Raw genomic sequence first — 19053 nt, 5'->3', positions numbered from 1 at the left:
TTTCTGTCCTGCTGTAGCTCAGGAAAGAGTTTGCCCAGCAGGGGAATTATTGATTTGGGTTAGGAATTCACTGGCCTGTAACATTACTGTATTGAGGGGCTCAACACCTGATTTGCCAGGCCTTTTAGTGTGCAAAGGTGGTGCTAGTATTTATCTTTATAACAGGTCCTTGGGAACGAACAAGGAATCTCCCATTCTCGCTGTTTTAGATAATCTGTCAGCCTTGCCCCATAATGCCTCAGTAATAGTGGCTGGGGATTTTAAAGTGATGTTGGAGCCGTTGGACTCCTGTATGCTGCCCATCACCGAGGAGGAGGATGCTTCATGGTGTGTGCCAAAGTTAGGCATCCAGAAGGGAAAGAAATATTCAGCCTTGGCTCTTCAGTTGCTGGGTATCACCCTGAGAGTGGGCCTCAGGGCATGCAATGGGAGGGCCTTGTCCGAACAAGGCGGTGCTATGACCTACAGTCACTTGTACTGCCCAAGTAGGATTGACTATATACTTCTATTACTGAACCTCAGGGCCTATTTGGGCAATATGTCTGTACTACTGAGGGGGGAGTAGAGTCCACAACACCTTGAAGCTTGAAATGATAAGCTTGTTTGAGCTTAACCCAGCAGTCTGGAAGTCTAGCTTACTGGAGAATGTTGTCCTCAAATAACAAGAAGTCTCTAAAATGGGAGTAAGTGCAGGCCAATCCCAAAATTTTAGAACAGGTCTATGAAAGTGTGGGCAATGCTATGGCTCAGATGGTAAAATTGTTTGAGGGTGCTGCCCCTAGCCGTATTGTGAATATTCATGAGTATTTATTTGCTGGCTAAGAGACCTATTCTCAAGGGAAGTACGGAACCCAGCAAGGTGTGGACTGAAACAGCTTTCATGGTATATTGATTATTGCAGGGCAGCTAAAGCTATGCTTTTGAGTCAAATCAAGGCTGGTGACGAGAGTGGAATTCCAGATCCTCTGGAAAATGTACAACAATGAGCTAAAATTAGCCAAAAATGCCTGGGAAATGTGAGTTTGGGCAGATCTAATGCATACAGCATGGAAGGGGGACTCAAAAGCCTTCTGGGCTGTTGTTGCCCAATACAGTCAGTTTGCGACAACCACCGCAGCTTTGCATGTTGAGTCACTTAAGTGAGTTGAACACTATGTAGAGCTGTGCTCAGCTAAAAGAAGCAAGCCAGTTGGAGAGGGAAGCATCGGACCCCCCACAGCTAAGCTACAGGGGCAACTGGAGGTTCTCGTATTTACTTATGCTGACTCCCAGTAGGCGTTGTTCCCAAAAAAGCTCCCGGTCCAGACTGCGTTGCTTCGGACCTCTTTTCTTCTAAACCAGATATTTGGGCTGCATATTTAAATTTACTATCTAAGGCAATTATGAGTGGGGGACAAATCCTCAAATCTTGGCACCAAGCAGAGATCGTCCCCATTTATAAGAAAGGCTGTCGGGACGATCCCGGGAATTATAGGCTCATCAGTTTAGTAGATGGGCTTCAGAAGATCTTCTGCCGACAGGTCTTGGGCAAACTTACAGACTGGGTCCAGCAAAATAGAATACTTTCAGACATATAGGCAGGCTTTCAGTTAAAAGTAGGTACCCTTGATCAGATATTCAGGTTTATTCTCATCTACAGGAAAATAGTTCTTCTGGGGGAAAGGTCACCTCTATGTAATTTTTGTTGACCTTAAGTCAGCTTTTGATTCAGTTCTTAGACATAAGCTGTGGGAAGTACTACAGAACATGGAAGTACCATCAACCATCCTAGTCGTAATAATAAGAATACATGAAAATAGTCAAGCCCGAGTGAGATTGGGAGAAATGGGGAGCAAACGGGTAAGTTTGGTATCGAGAGGGGAGTACAGGAGAGCTGTGTCCTGACTCTGAAACTCTTCTCCCTTTTTATTAATGACCTTGCTGAATTTCTAAACTTCCCAAACAATCAATACCCTGGGATTGGTGGTATGAAAATCTCAACATTGCTATTTGCGGATGACACCTTTCTCATCTCAAAAACGTCTTAAGGCCTGCAAGCCAATCTGGACCATTTTTAGTGTTTTGTGCTGATCACGGTCTAGAGTTGAATACAGATAAGACTAAGTATATGGTGTTTAACCGTTAAAAATCTGTGCAACCCAGGATACGTGCTTACAATTCACCACCTGAGCGAGTTCTAAGTTTTGTGTATTTGGTGGTGACCCTTTCTTCTTATTTCAGCTGGAAGGCTGAAATAGCTAGACGTGCACTGAAATTGCAGAGACTGGGGCAGTATTAAAGCTGGTGAAGAAAATTAAGTCAAAGGGTTTATTTTGCACTACAGATATGTAGGGCTAAAGCAAAAAGTTCACCTTTTACGGGACTGAGCTATGGGGGCATTTGTCTATTACTGAGCTTAGAGGAGTTAAGAGCAAGTCCATTAAGGATTTAACTAATCTTCCATGTGGCACCCCAACTCTTTCCCTGTTGTAAGATTTGGGCCTGTACCCAATTTCTCTTACAGTACAGAGACCCTTGCTATCCTGGCACAGATTGTGGCCAATGCCAGAGCTTAAATCTTATAGATCTCCTCTTAGGGAAGTCCTGAGCACAGTCTGCCATTCAAGGCTTGTTTGGCTATCCTACATCAAGAAAATGTCCAAATCACTTGCGCTTGGAGTTCTGTGGGACAGCCTGGAAGACTCTTTTAAGATTTTGAGGCAGTTAATTAAGGATCGGTGCAGGGACTTTCTTTGGGAGGAAATAATCAAGAATTGCAAATGGGGGGGACCTAGCTGATCAATTTTTCTAACTCAAGATTGTACCAGTGTTTGAGCCTGCTTTGGATGCAATCCAGGGATCTTTCCCGAGACAGTCCTATTAGAAGTTCAGATATGGGATTCTCCCTACGCTAGAGTTTATGGTCAGGTTGAGTAGTAATAGTGTCCTAAGCAATGTTTGTCCAGCATGTTGTAGTGCCTCTGAAACAACATTGCATTTGGCTTCTTCTGTGAGGCTTACTGGTTTCCAAGGAAGAAGTGGATTGTCCCAATGTGCAAGTTCCTGTATGTAAGAACACTTGGGCCAGCTTTTAGGCTGTTAAAAGCTGATACGCGTGAGGTAGTTGTTATTCGCATAGCTAAATTCTTGAATTCAGCCTAGACTATTCATAAGAAGCAGGTAAAGAGAGTTGCAACCTTGCTGTATCTGCAAGTGTTTGCGATGTTCCAGATGAGATAGGCAAGTGTTGTTCGATGATTGCTGTGATTTTATGTATTAGAAATTTGCTAACTGAGGATTTTTTTTGACTATGAGGAGTTTGATTTTATGAGGCAAAGGAACATGTTTTTGTATTAGTTTATTATGGATTGTATAATATGTATTGTTTTTATATATTTATTGTATATTTGTATTTGTGCTTTTATGTTTTTTTTTTTACCTTAATAAAGCTATACTAAGACACTCAGGTTTCTAGATGAAAGTAAAACCTCTCTTTGTTGTATTATATGTGTGGACATATCTGCAAGAGCTGATATGCCCCTGATATGTCTTTGTCGATTCTTTGCCATAGTAAGTGAGCAGGGAAGCCATTTTAAGTGCATCTATTGGACACTTGTCAATACGAGTTCCCCAGCTAAATGATGCCTTCATTGAGAATAGGGATATTTGGTGTCAAACATCTCGTACTAATAAACCCACACTGATTTCAGTGATTGATTTATTAATACATTCACCCAGAGGGCACCTTAGAGGTGCCCCTGAAAAACCTACCACCGACCTGTGTGCTGACTAACTAGTTTAAACTAGCCTGCCACCAACAGACAAGTTTCAGGCCCTCAAGGGTGAGAGCCTCCACTCTCTGGCGGTCAGGAACAAAGCCTGCTTTTGCAGGGGTGTAAACACAACCTTCCCAACAGGATGACCTGCAAATCTGCATTCCAATGCAGGGAGCTTCAAAGAATACAGTTCTGGCTTCCCTCAGAATGTAGATGCCGACCCCATGGTCCATGTGGCACCTGGACAGGCAGGAAAATTAGTAGTCAGGAAGGCATGTCCACTCTAGGGTCAGTTCCTCCCCTAAGGTCAGTTGCTTGATGTGGACACACAATTTCGAAGTCCTCCATCTTGGTGCTGGCAGGTCTAGGACCTCTGGGACAGGGTTATGCCCTCTTCCCACAGGAAGTGGTCTTATAGGGGGCATAGTGACCTCAGCCCACTGGCTACTGCCCTGGCACCAGAAAATCAGATCCTGCTGACCTGAAGAAAGAAGGACTCCCAGACCGCAGTGCCCTTCTGACTGGACAGATCCCCATTGACTTAAACTGTGTACCCGACACTGAACTGCACTAAGTGTCGGCTTGTCAAAACTGTAAGAATTTCTACTGCAAAACGTACTTACCTGATTGTATTGATTCTGGTGCCTATATATATATATATAGATATGTATATATATAAAGATACATTTTTTTTGTAACTCAGTGTGGTGTGGAAATCCTTCTTGAGTCGTGTGTGTCAGTTATTGACCGTGTCTCTACTGCAGATGTTTAATACTCTTCTCTGATAAGCCTAAGGCTGCTCGACCACACTGCCCTCTAAAAGAGCACCTTAGGTTTGCTAGAGCAAGCCCCTGTCCATTCATAAGGAAACCCCTGGACTCTTTGCAAGGTATACCTTGTTGTGGAATACCATATAAAGAACCAGCTTCCTATAATTATACTAAAAATATTAAAAATATCACCAGGTTACCAAAGCTTTGAACTAAGAGGAAGTCGCTTTCTATAGACTGTAAAGAGACATTTCTATACTCCTTTTATCTTTGATTCTGCAACACCCATAAAGAGATCAGCAGGGTGAAGCAATGTAAACAAAATAGTATCCTATCTCCAGACGGACCTAATCAATGTTGATATCCATCTCCTTCAACTGTTTATCCAGACACACAGAAGATGCCTTGTCTGAATGGACCTTATTAGCACGCTTTTGGATGGATTTTACCCCAAATGTAAACTAATGAGCTTCACCCTTTGCTCAAGAGTACCTCCAGTACAGCCATTTAAGCCTGCAAGATTAAAGGCTGAGCATGCTGAAAGAAGCCAGTTACTGCATAATAAGAACTACTTACATATTGAAATTGAAGAGATTTTACATATTGGTGTGAAGGTACAAGCAGACCTGATGACTTGCACGTAAGAAATATAATTGTTACCTTCTTCGCCTGGATAAAATCTGGTTCAGGTTTTTTTTTTTTTTCTTCTTTTTTTGTTTTTTTTGTTTACAGTATATTTGCCAATAACCCCTATCGGAAAGGTCTTTATCAAACATTTTTTCACAATTCCAGGATTCTTTTTTTTTTAACACCTTTTTGCAAGTTTCACCCCATTTTTTGCACCCATTTTGACTACTAGGCACCGGTGTAATGGCTCTGAAATGCCCTGAGCCCTTTTAACCAGGACTCAGTGTACGTGTTCTGACCCTTTAAAGTGTATGTGCACTTGGCTTACCCCCAAATTACATAACTTAACTTCCTTGTAAGTCCCTGGTACAAGGTGCCAGGGGTACCTAGGCTTGTAAGTTAGTCTCTCTTGTGGACTGTAGTACTAGTTGTGGCACCACTAGTGTGACAAGACAAAAGCATAAGATCCAGTCTGCCATTGCTGGCTGAAAGAGCAGTTGCCAACTTCTAACTGAGCTTTGTCATATAAAGCAGTGGCAAAGCCCAAACCTCCCCTTTTCCTATATGTAAGTCACCCCTAAAGCAGGCCTACAGAGTTCTAAGACAGGGTAGAATATATTAAAGGGTAGAATATGTGTTTTACATGTTCTGACCGAAAAATCCCCCAATTGTCGCTTTTAGTGTGAGGGAGGCTAGTAGCCCTATTGGCAAGTACAGGGTTGCAGGTTGACATCTCAGCTGTGATAATTCCTGAATGGGACTTCTAAAGTTGGTACTTAAAGGCCTCAAAAGAATCAGTGCATTAAATCCGTTCTAATTGTTAAATCAATTTTAATGTCACTAGTGAGCTAAGTGGCTAAAGGTCCCCAGTGCCTGTTTACGTTTGCACACATGGACTGTCTTTCATGACATCCTTCTGCCCTCATGGGGAGAGGTGGGAGCGACTCCCAGGACAGGGAACAGTAGAGGCCTGCTGTTGGAAAAGGAGTTGCCTCTCCCTGGCAGGAAGCCACACTGAGTGTTAGTCCAAAACGGGAGCTTCAAATGGAACACTGCATTTGAAGGGCAAATGCCGAACACACAGGAGAGGGGCTGCTTTATTGTTCAGGCAGACAGGCTGGTAGCAAGGACGAGAGGGTAAAGCAGTGGCCGCACTATTTTTTCCATAAGTGTGTAGCCACACCTCTAGGGTGGGCTACTGAGCTTCACACACCAAGAGAAGGGTCCCAACATCTTTGGTGTAGGCAGAAAAGAGCCTTCTGAGATAGCTAGATGGCACACTTCACAGAAAGTTGTCTTTAGCCGGTAGGGAATCAAGTAGCCCATTGGCATGTGACAACAACCTCCCCTTAGGGCACATTCTGGGCATAAAAGGGGCATCCCTGGCACTCGGTTCTTGCTTGACTGGAAGAAGAGGACCTTGAAACCAGGAAAGTAGAGGCTGCACTAAAGTTGGACCGCACCTGCTGCTTCTTGGACTAGCGAAGGAAAGTACTGTGCCTGCTGTGCCTTGCTTGTGGAGGAGTCCCTGAGCTCAGCCTGAAGCAGTCAGTTGGCTGACTTCCTGTTCGCAGCACAGGGCCACAAAAGCTGAAGAAACCTGTTGGAGTGAGTTAGTAGCCCAGATCAGCGAATCGCTGCTCTTCTCTGCCATACAGCCCAAGACACCAGGACCCAATGCTCAAAGATTGCAATCAAGTCTGCTGAATCCGGGAGAATCGTCAGAATGGTACTTGGTCACCCAGAAGGAGAGATAGTGCCAAAAGAAGGAAACCACTTTGACTTGTGACTGGTCAGCGTCAATTGGACTTCTGCTGACCTAGAGACGGCTTTGTGGAACATATACCCCTGTGGCCAGAATCACCTCATCAGGACAGTGGGCTGACTAGTAGCCCTAGGAACTCCCCATCGACTGCAGAGCATAGTAAGCTCCTTGACTATCTTCAGCAACCTTGAGCATTTTCAGCATCCGGTATCCATTGCATCAGGAACACTCCATAGAAGATAGAAGACAATGACAAGAAACCACTGGAATTGGACCGAAGACTGTTCTTCTTAAGTAGGTAACTATTTGGTTGGACCTTGCTGATCTTCTTGACTGGATCCCTGCCGAAGTTGGTAACCCAAAGTAACCACTTTCCCCCATGACAGTTTTTAAAAACGTTTTTAAGTGTCAGTCATTGAATTGCCCAATGTTTGCTTTTGGTTAAGTGAAAAGTCTTGATTCATTGTTTCTTGTAAAATCTATATCTCTGGAACCCTCCTATGGATCTTTTTAGGGTCGAGCCTGCGTCACATGCGCTTGCCATGCGTTTCGCTAGCGAGACGCTTTAGGGATTAATAGGGCTCGGAGCCCCGTCCACGTGACATCAGTGACTTTTATTGTTTCGTGGGCTTGCCTGTTAGAATCTGCTTGATTTCATTAGTGGAAGGCATGCATACGTCATGCCTTTTCCGGTGGTTAGCCCTCCTCCAGCGCATCGACCAAGTACAGAAAACATGCAAGGCTCGTTGTTTTCCATTCCGTTTGTGGACTACTTTTTCTCTATTTTCGCAACGCGATCTCGCTTGGCAGAAGTCAAGCGATTTGCATAATATCGACCCTGTTACACAGTTAATTGCACTTTTTCCGGTTACGTACATGGTTTATGTCGCAAGAAAATTCCGGTTAAGAGTTTACTAGCTCTAAAACGAGCAAACGCGAGACCCGTTGCATTGCAAATGCTTGTTTGTTTTGGTGTCAAATTCATAAAAATATACTCTACTTTTATAATTTGGTGTCAGGTTTCTTGAGTGTTGACTTTCATTCTTCTCCAATTGTTTTGATGCTGCTTGAATGCTTTACACTTGTTCCTTTTTGCAAGCCTGACTGTTCAGAACCATAGCTACCCGGGGCTGAGTAAACCTGACTGGTTTTAAAGGGGCTGGTTGCTTATTACACTGTGAGGTCACACAACCACACCATATAATACACCCAATTTCCTCGCATAAATTACTCCCCCCCCCCCCCCTCCTCCCCCACCCACCCATGTTTCCCAATCCTTCACCCTAGCAAAAAGATCCTCAATGTGAGGAGACTCTCAGGTACTTTTTAGACAATGCCATAGACATATGTAAGTCAGTTACATAGCTTTTTTCACTAGCCTAGCTCATTTATTACAGTTTCCAGCTAGGTAGAATCTTTCCTAATAAGCAACTCTCCAAATGTAAATATAATATTTCCAGGTAAAGCCGGGGCTCACCTAACTAGGAGGCAAAGCAGTCAGTGCTGCTTCTCTGGGGAATTTCTCCTTTCCGGACATTTGCATAGCTGCTAGCTAGAAATCAGTCCAAATCTTTTCTCAGCATTACTGTATACATTCTGACTCCAGGCAGGGATACCTTAATTGGTCGAGCTTTCCTTCACATTCTCTTTCCATAAGGTTTATCCCTTTGCTCCTGACCCTCTATTTCCAAGCTTGCTAATCTATTCAATAAATATAAAACACATTCCCGTCATGGAGAATAAAAGGTGGCATGTGGTCCAAATCTCTCTCTTGGCTGTCGTCTCTGAATTGTCTCACCTTGGACTTGGATAATGGCATTTGTTTGGGGTCTTATTAGATTCTTTCGCAGCCTGGTTCTCCCATAAACGAGCTGAATGACTCCCTGCTGTGCAAGGCCAGCTCCCACATCTCTTAAAGTGGCATTGTTCAGTTCTCGTTTGGGTGCAGCCTCTGTACATTTTTGTTAAACATATCACTTTCAATCAAATGTATTTTATTATAACTCCCTTGGCAAATTCGATTGATTTTTAAAGAAATGATTGAAACTATTGCCGTGTACATGCATATATTTTTGTTTTTTATTATGAAATTTGAAAACTTACATGTAAAAATATCGCCATTAATACTGCACTTACACTGAGCTGTCGTGATGTATGTAAATTTAGACGACATACCCGAGGCTAAGAACTATAATTATAAGTAACTTTGCTTTGCACAATCTCCACTCTATCTCATTCGCTGCTCTCTAACGATGATCTGTGAACCATCAACGGCAATAGTTTGTTGTCCGTCCAGCTTCCTGTTGTTGGTACTCACAATCTCGTTATACACAGTGGCTGTCTCAGCTGTTTTTGCTGGACATGCAGTTTACTCGACGCTGTGAGGAATTGGATTATTGGTTGAGGGAGGGTGAAACCCTCCTCAAACAAAAACCACAATTCTTATCAGGGTGAAACACAAGCAGACCCCAAAATTAACCTGTGCTTAACCCTCTGGTAGCTTGGCACGAAGCCAAGAGGCAATGTGTAAAGTATTTATGCAACACTTCAAACAGTAATGAAGTGAAGGCACGACACAAGAACCTAAAAAAATAGATTAAACTTTAATAAATTATTTACGACCAAAATGACAAAAATTCAGACAATAAGAACCAGTGATGAAATTTCAAAGTTTTTGAAGAAAAATAGCGCTTAGAAGCATGAAGCACCAATTGCATTTATCTGGTCGCAGTGGACTTTGTCCAATTAAAAATCAGGCCGACCGGGATGGAGCACAGGCCAAATACATGACTGTGTTCAATACGCTGTTAAAAGTACCTTGTGTCCTGGGCATCGAGATGCGAAGTCCTTGCGTTGGCCTGCGCAGCATGGGTGTTGAGGTGCTATCAACGGGAGCTTATTATACGAGGTCGGTGCCAGTGAAGCCACCGATCAGGAGTTGTGATTCGGACTTTGAGGTGTGTTGCTGTGTGTCAAAGCCAATGCTGGTACTGTGAGGACTTGTCATGCTGAGTTGAAATGCATAGAGCTGGGTACGTTGTTGGTGTGTAGATTTGTCATGCTTTCAGTGCTTGCGAGGCCAGCGAACAGAAGCTGCGATGTGCAGTCCTGCATTGAGATTGGTCTAGTTGTCAACATTAAGACCTGTCACTCTGGGTCGCTCCTGCTGAGGCTGGCAAACAGAAGCTGCGATGCATGGTCTGCGTCAAGATGACTGTGTTGAGGAGCCTGTTGTGTTCCTGTAGCTCATAGCAAGAGGCCAGCCAACTAGTTTTTCGAGTCACTCTGGTAGTCCTGGATTCCAGGTGTAGACCTAGTCCTCCTTGGCAGTGCTGCCTCTGAGTCTTCCACGGGTCCAAAAGTGATCTGAATAGTGGGTCTGAGATACCCTTTATGTACCTGGTGTCCACTTTGAAGTGGAAGAACGTTCTGGAATCTCCCCCTACAGAGGTATCTAGAATTTCCTCCCTCCCTGGTCCAGTCTTTCTGGGGGCCCATAGGCTAGTATGAAGTCCTTTGTATGTGAGTTGGACCAGTGCCTTTAAAGTGCAAGTGTGCTATGTGACAGTTCCCCCTTCCCCCATCCTCCCAACACCCAGACCATCTATTGTGATGCTGTCTTGGAGGGATACACAAAGATCAACTACGCCTAGTCATGCGACCCAGCACAGAATGCAGGCACCAAATGGTTAGGACAAAAAAATCCAACTTTCTAAATGTGACATTTTCAGAATTGTGACTTTACCATTAAAGAAGATTTTAAATTACAATTCCTCGGACCCCAAACATAACTTTCTGACCTACTACCAATCAAAAGTTTATCACTTTTTAAATGTAACAAATTAACCCAATGCTATCCTATGGAAGAGGTAGACCTCACAGTAGTGAAAAAAGAATTTGTGAGTTTTTCCACTATCATGACATGTAAAACTTAAAAGTACATGTTCAACTTTTTAATAATCAATCAATCAGTCATTTGTAGAGTGCTACTCACCCGCTAGGGTCTCAAGGCACTGAGGGGGGGGGGGCCAAGGGAGGTGCTACGGCTCGAACAGCCAGGTCTTGAGGCGTTTCCTAAAGGTCAGCAGGTCCTGGGTCTGTCGTAGGTGGACTGGAAGGGAGTTCCAGGTCTTGGCGGCGAGGTGGAAGAACTATCTGCCTCCGGCTGTAGTTCAGTGGATGCGAGGGATGGTGGCGAGGTTGGTGGAGCGGAGTTGACGGTTGGGAGTGTAGAAGGTGAGTCGCTCGTTGAGGTAAGCAGGGCCGGCGTTGTGGAGTGCTTTGTGAGCTTGGGTGAGGAGCTTGAAGGTGATCCTCTTGTTGACGGGGAGCCAGTGTAGATCTCTTAGGTGGGCTGAGATGTGGTTGCGGCGTGGGATGTTGAGGATGAGGCGTGCAGAGGCGTTCTGTATACGTTGCAGCTTTTTCTGGAGTTTGGCCGTAGTTCCCGCATAGAGAGCGTTGCCGTAGTCCAGTCTGCTGCTGACAATGGCCTGGGTGACCGTCCTTCTGGTTTCGGTGGGGATCCACCTGAAGATCTTTCGGCGCATGCGGAGGGTGTTGAAGCAGGAAGATGAGACGGCGTTGACTTGCTGGGTTATGGTAAGTGATGAGTCTAGGAGGAATCCTAAGTTGCGTGCGTGGTTGGTGGGCGTCGGTGCTGTTCCTAGGGTGGCCAGCCACCAGGAGTTGTCCCATGCGGAGCCGTTGGAGCCTAGGATGAGGATTTTCGTCTTGTCTGAGTTCAGTTTCAGGCATCTGCTCTCCATCCAGTTGGCGGTGGCCTTAATTCCGTCGTGGAAGTTGGTTTTGGTGGTGGCGGGGTCCGTGGTGAGAGGATCAGCTGGGTGTCATTGGTGTAGGAGATGATGTTGAGGTTGTGGGATCGTAAAATGTTGGCAAGCGGTGCCATGTAGATGTTAAAAAGGGTTGGGCTGAATGAGGATCCTTGGGGAACGCGCAGGTGGTCTTGGCAGCTTCAGAAAGGAAAGGTGGGAGGTTACTCTTTGGGTTCTGCTGAAGCGGAAGGATGTGATCCAGTCCAGGGCTTTGTGGCAGATCCCTGCGTCGTGGAGGCGTGTGCGAAGGGTGTGGTGGCAGACGGTGTTGAAGGCAGCCGAGAGGTCTAGGAGGATAAGGGCCGCAGTTTCGCCTTTGTCGAGCATGGTCCTGATGTCGTCAGTTGCGGCGATGAGGGCGGTCTCGGTGCTGTGGTTGCTACGGAAACCGGATTGGGAAGTGTCCAGCGAGGTGTTGTCTTCCAGGAAGCAGGTCAGTTGGCCGTTGACGATCTTCTCGATGACCTTCGCTGAGAAGGGGAGGAGGGAGATGGTCTGGTAGTTCTTGAGATCTCTTGGATCTGCTTTAGGTTTCTTTAGCAGGGCATTGACTTCGGCGTGCTTCCAACATTCCGGGAAGGTGGCGGTCTCGAAGGAGCTGTTGACGATCATACGGAGTTGGGGGGCGATGATGGGATTTGCCTTGTTGAAGACATGGTGGGGGCAGGGGTCGGAGGGTGAGCCGGAGTGGATGGTGCTCATGGTTTTGATGGTGTCCTCGTCGTTGATGTGGATCCAGGAGAGCAGGAGGCTGGTGTGGCTGCGGTCCAGTGCGTCGGGGTTAGTGGTGGCAGCGGCGGTCATGGGGGTCGAGTTGTTGAAGCTGTTGTGGATGTCTGTGATCTTGCGGTGAAAGAAGGTGGAGAGGGAGTTCCAGAGGTCTTGCGACGGCAGGGTGTCTTTGGAGCAGGACCTGGGGTTGGCGAGTTCCTTAACGATGTTGAAGAGCTCTTTGCTGTTGTGGACGTTGTTTTCGATGCGTTCCTTGTGGAAGGATCTCTTGGTGGTCCGGATGAGCTGATGGTGCTTGCAAGTAGCGATCTTGAGGGCGGTGTGGTTGCTCTCTGTTTGATCGTGGCGCCATTTCTTCTCGATTTTTTGGCAATCCCGCTTTGAGGCCTGAAGGTCAGCGGTGAACCAGATGGCCTTGGTGTTGGTGCGGCTGTTGGAGGGTTTCCTGATTGGGGCGAGGGTGTTGGCGCAGTTGTCTATCCATTGTCTGAGGTTGAGGGCGGCTGCATTGGGGTCGGTGGTGATGGGTGGCGGGGCTTGGACGAGGGTGGAGATTAATTGGTCTTCAGTGATCTTGTTCTAACTGTGGTGGGGGATCTGTTGTGGGTGGTGGTGCGTGGCGGGATTCTGTAAGGTGAAGTGGACACAATGGTGGTTGGTCCAGTGGAGTTCGGTGGTATGGCTGAAGGTGACGTAGCTGCTGGCGGAGAAGACTGGGTCGAGCATGTGGCCAGCGGAGTGGGTGGGTGTTGTGACAAGTTGTTTGAGACCGAGGTTGTCGAGCAGGGCAGTGAAGTTGCTGCTGTTGGCGTTCTTGAGGTGAAAGTTCAGGCCGCCGAGGCGGATGTTTTCTGTAGAGGCGAGGGCGTGGGTGCTGATTATGTCAGCAATGGAGTCACTGAACTGTGGCCAGGGTCTATAGACGAGAGTTCCTCTGAGGGTGGTGTTGGCGTTGATGTGAATCTGGAAATGTAAGTGTTCTGCGGCGTCAAGGGAGTCCTCGGAGTTGGTCGAGATTCTGATGGTGTTCTTGTGGACTATGGCGATCCCACCTCCCGGTCTGTTGGTGCGGTCTCTGCAGGTGATCTTATAGCCTTCAGGGATGGCTGTGGCGATGTTGGGTTCCGAGGAGGGGTTCATGCAGGTTTCGGTTAGGAAGGCGACGTCCAGGGATGATGAGGTGAGTAGGTCCCAGAGTTCAACGGCGTGCTTGTGGACGGAGCGGATGTTGAGGAGAATGCAGCTGAGGTTGTTGTGTTTGGTTCTGGCGGGATGCTTGGTGGCTTGGGGGCAGGTGAAGCTGCAGCTCTGGCAGGAGAAGGGTCTGTGGGTGAGCTTTGGAGTGGCATGGAAGCAGGTGGCAGCACGGCCTGTGTTGAGGGCGTGGAGGTCGTTGGCACTGTAGCAGCGTCGGGGCAGCATGTGGAACGCAGGTCTAGGGGGAGTGGCGCTAGGCGTGGTCCAGGCGCGGGCGGGCTTGCCTCTGGTGCACTGCGGCCGCCATTAAGAAGGGGAGGTGGGAGGGAGGAGCAGCTGGTAGGTGGGAGCGGTGGGCCAATGAGAGTGTGAGGGGGGGCGGGGCCGCAGGGGACACATCGGCGGGAGGGGGCGAGCAGAGAGAACGGCTTAAGGGAAGCCCAAACACGGGCAGAAAAAAGGAGGAAAAGGAAAAAAAGGCTAACCGAGTGGAAAAGAGGCTGGAAAATTGGAGATAAAGCAGTAAAAAAGGCACAATAGAAAGACAGTTACAAGACAGACACACAATACTTATGGCAACCACTAGACACCAGGGATAAGGCACAGGCGGGTGCCTGCGGGTGGTGGAGGGCCTCGAACTCGCAGCAGCAGCGAGGGCTGGGTAGAGGGCACGGACGCAGTTGGGTGGAGCTGCCCGGCGTGGGGATCGAATCCCGACCTTAAATCAGGTCAGGGGTCACTGCCCTATGTGCCGCCTAGGCCCTGCCTTATTGGTGACTTATATGTATTATAAAGGGAGTTTTAGGCCTAACAGAGGGGTTAATTTGCAAAGTTGAATCGACAGTTTGAAACTGCACATACAGGCTGCGGTAGCAGGCCTGAGACACGTTTGAAAATGCTACTTAAGTGGGTGACACAATAACTGCTGTATGCCCACTAGTAGCATTTAATATACAGGCCTTGTGTACATGTAGTACCACTTTACTAGGGATTTGCAAGCAAATTAAATCTGACAGTTGGGTGGAAGTCCAAGATAGGTTGTACTTTCCCCTCCCACTCTGTGATGTTGAAATTGTCTGCTGCAAGTCAGGGCTGATAAGTTGGCAGATGATCACTCTTGGGCTGGTGTTATTGTTTAATTTGTTACAACAGTCAATGGCCATAGGTCTTGTGTGCACAGTACGTTATATTCTGCTTTACTTTAAATATAAACTCCCCAGCGTCCCATTTAGAGGCCTTGCGTCATTATTTGGCAGCAGATAGGCTCCAACAATATTAGAAGAGCCGGAGTGAAGCACCCCTTGATAGGTGTACAAACATGCGCAAAAGTTTCAAAATATTTTAAAATATTGTTAGGCTTGCCCACTTTGATTGATTGAAAGTTGCGTACACTTATTCTTCTGAGCAGTGACCCCCATGTATCACAGTTTACACTCGGCACTCTTGCCAGGGGTGTTCAACACCAGTCTAGTAAGGAAAGGCAGATCCATGGTATATACATCTCTCATAGGTGGATACCCTGATATAAAGCCATGGATTTGGATTTCCTGGGCTTACACTTGACAGCTCTGACACATCCTCATCTCTGGGAATGCTGAAAGACTCATAAGGACTTGAAATGAGAAGTGGTCACTAATATGGTCTTTGAAGCATGTTGGTGATTATTCAACAGGATAGCAAATTTAGTGTGCACTCTCTTGTTTAATGCTGGCAGATGGTGCAGTGGTAAGAGGTTATTGCCTCAGTTCATTTAATCCAGATTCATACATTGATCCACTGCACGGTCATGGAGGCCCTCACCACCAGTCCTGTCTCTGGTGTGCTGTTGGGTAAATGCTCTCTCGAGGTCATCGTTTTAACTTGTGTGTGGCCTGGTAGAGGGCAGAGCACGCAAATCATTTCAACATCAAAACACAGAGCATGTAATGAACTGCTAATAACTGAAATTCAGAGGGTGAATAATATATTTAAAGCGCAGTGTTTTAAGCCTCCCTCAGAAAAAGCAAAAAATAAAAAAGTCACATGGCTCATGTACACATTAATACCTACAGAAGGGATGCTTACCTAGGTCCAGGAGGGCGGGGATCATGCTAGGTTTTCAGGCTAACCTCTGCCATGTGTATGAATTCTTTTCAGAATTGGTTTATGTATTTGTTTCATGCTGATAACTGTCAGGTGTGGCATTTGTTCAGCCCACTTGGATCTCCGTTGGATACCTGTGACATCACAGAAAAGGATAATTAAAGGCAGTGTGTGTTAAAATGTTGAGTCCGGAGTGGGCAGAAAAAGGGCAGATTGAATGGGTCCATTGAGCTTTACTTGTGTGGTCGAATTCAGTTTCTGTTTCTTACGCTCTCAAATAACAGCAGTTTTCTATGCAGCTGTTTCCTCTTTTCCCAGCCCGAGTAAACAGACAATATTTTTAGCAGCTAACAGATTTTTTTCCGAAGTTCTGTTTTTTTTTTCTTCTTTCTTTCTTTCTTTTTCTGCACAAATAAAAGCAAGGCCGCACTTTGCAAAATGCTTTTTGAAAGTTGAAAGTTTGGGATTTGTTTTACTGTTTATATTTGATGCGGAGTGCTACTTAAGCACGGTGCGTAGTCTCAGGATATCAAGACAAACGAGTGCTGCATAATAATTAAACCTAATGCAGCTCCTGAAAATCTGTGTAGCACTTTGTGAGCACGGCACGCATTAATTAACAGGAAAAGAGCTGGTTAAGTAATGTTGCAAGTGGTTTCGTGCATTTAGTTCCGGATGAGATATATTCTGAAAATTGCATTCACGTAAGTTATTAAGAGCTCCATCTAGCAGGAAATAAACAAAAAAATAAATAAAAAAAACTGTTGGTCCGTAGTCTTGCAACCAATGTTTATATTAAATTCTACATAATTTACAATGATCAGATGCTCTCTCATTTTTTATTTAGGGATTGTGCAGTGTTTCAAGGAAGGAAGAATTCTTGATGAGGTATGTTTTTCAAAATACTAAATCTGTGTCTTGGCAGAATGCTAAATCAATATCTGGCTATAAAATTATTTGAAGGTAGTGGTGACAGTTATTGGCTGCTTAACTTGAAGAATGGCGCCTGGTTTGTAGTCTCAGTTGCCAAGGGAATTAACAGGTTGCATATCTAGACTCACCCAGGGCTTCTAAAATGTAGAAATATATTTTTGTGTTTACTTCACTCCCTAGGCCCCTAAAACTCTTTCATCTGAATTCAGGAAATGATTGCCAGTATAACAACCTCTAAAATATATGTATATGCTAAGATGCAAAGGGAAGGGGCTGGGGTGGGTTTGTCTTCTCGTACTTAAACAGCTCTGTGCGTCTCCTCACTCCTCAAGAGTTACCGCTGCCCACGGACATGTACAGTCCCCTGGGAGGTCGTAATTCCTGTCCTTTGGGTCATCCCACTTTGTGATTCTATCAGTCGAATTGTCTTGATGGTGACTCCTGAGCAGTTAGTAAGTTGAAACGTTTTCAACTACTCAACAGGTAGACTGGAAATTAATATGTTAAGAGTAGATGCCTTGAAAGTCCTTGTCTAAACCACTCTCGTGCTTCGTGTGCCCTGGGTCTTACGGCTTTGCCACTTTGTACAAAAGTGTGTACATATACACACTCTTTAAAGTACCTATGTCCGTATGATCACTCCCTGCGTATGACACTTTCTGCATGAGGTGAAAATTCTAAAAAAAATAAAGTAAAAAAATAAAATCAATAGCATTCAGTCTGATCACTTTAGTAATTCAATAGCATGCAGTTTGATCACTTCAATAATTCAATAGCATGAGTCTGATCACATCGGTAAATTAATAGCATGCAGTCTGATCACTTTAGTAATTCAATAGCATGCAGTTTGATCACTTCAATAATTCAATAGCATGAGTCAGATCACATCAGTAAATCAATAGCATTCAGTCTGATCACTTTAGTAATTCAATAGCATGCAGTTTGATCACTTCAATAATTCAATAGCATGAGTCTGATCACATCGGTAAATCAATAGCATGCAGTCTGATCACTTTAGTAATTCAATAGCATGCAGTTTGATCACTTCAATAATTCAATAGCATGAGTCTGATCACATCAGTAAATCAATAGCATGCAGTCTGATCACATCAGTAAATCAATAGCATGCAGTCTGATCACTTCTATAATTCAATAGCATGCACTCTGATCAGTTCCACAATTCAACAGCATGCAGTCTGATCACTTCACCAGTTCAGTAGCGTGCTGTATGATCACGTCAATAATCAGTAGCATGCTGTCTGATTGTGTCAATAATTCAATAACATGCGGTCTGATCACTTCACTAATTCAGCAGCATGCCTTCTGAGCACGTTAATAATTCAATAGCATGCTTTCTGATTGTGTCAATAATGAAATAGCATGCAGTCTAATTACTTTACTAATTCAGTAGCATGTGGTCTAATCATGTCAATAATTCAATAGCTTGCAGTTTGATCACTTCAATAATTAAATTGCATACAGTCTGATCACTTCAATAATTTAATAGCATGCACTTTGATCACTTCAGTAATTCAGTAGCATGCAATTTGATCACGTCAATAATTCAATAACATGCAGTCTGATCACTTCAATAATTTAGTAGCATGCGGTCTGAGCACGTCAATAATTCAATAGCTTGCTGGTTGATCACTTCTATAATTCAATAGCATGCAGTTTGATCTCTTCTATAATTCAATAGCATGTAGTTTGATCACTTCAGTAATTCAATAGCATACAGTTGGATCACTTCAATGATTCAATAGCATGCAGTTTGGTCTTTTCTATAATTCAATAGCATGCTGTCTTATCATTTCAGTAATTCAATAGCATGCAGTTTGATCACTTCTATAATTCAGTAGCATGCAGTCTGACCACTAATTCTATATCATGCGTTCTGAGCACATCTAAAATTCAGTAGCATGCAGTCTGATCACTTCAATAATTCAATAGCATGCAGTCTGATCACTTCAATAATTCAATAGCATGCAGTCTGATCACTTCAATAATTCAATAACATGCAGTCTGATTTCGTCAGTAATTCAATAGCATGCAGTCTGATCACGTCAATAATTCAATAGCATGTACTCTGACCACTTCTATAATTCAGTAGCATGCACTCTGATCATGTATGTAATTCAATAGCATGCACTCTGATCACTACAGTAATTCAGTAACATGTGGTCTGATCATGTCAATAATTCAATAGCATGCAGTCTGATCACCTCAATAATTCTATAGCTTGCAGTTTGATCACTCTAATATTTCAATGCATGCAATTTGATCACTTTATTAATCCAATGCATGCAGTTTGATCACTTCAACAATTCAATAGCCTCCAGTCTGATCACTTCAAC

At 44.8% G+C, this 19053-nt stretch overlaps 1 protein-coding gene across 6 annotated transcripts in view; it reads left to right on the top strand.

Annotated features, from left to right (window-relative positions):
- BRCA1 (BRCA1 DNA repair associated) overlaps positions 1-19053 on the top strand; it is a 477104-nt gene that overhangs the window by 394631 nt on the left and 63420 nt on the right. For all 6 annotated transcript variants that reach the window (XM_069237765.1, XM_069237766.1, XM_069237761.1 and 3 more), the window contains exon 18: positions 16614-16654. In XM_069237765.1, the coding sequence (XP_069093866.1) occupies positions 16614-16654 (41 nt within the window). The remainder of the gene's footprint in view (positions 1-16613; positions 16655-19053) is intronic.

Source organism: Pleurodeles waltl, chromosome 6, assembly GCF_031143425.1.
Source record: "Pleurodeles waltl isolate 20211129_DDA chromosome 6, aPleWal1.hap1.20221129, whole genome shotgun sequence".
In the NCBI taxonomy this organism is placed as follows: domain Eukaryota; kingdom Metazoa; phylum Chordata; class Amphibia; order Caudata; family Salamandridae; genus Pleurodeles; species Pleurodeles waltl.
Note: the sequence above shows the minus strand (reverse complement) of the source record. Positions and strands in the feature narration are given on the sequence as shown.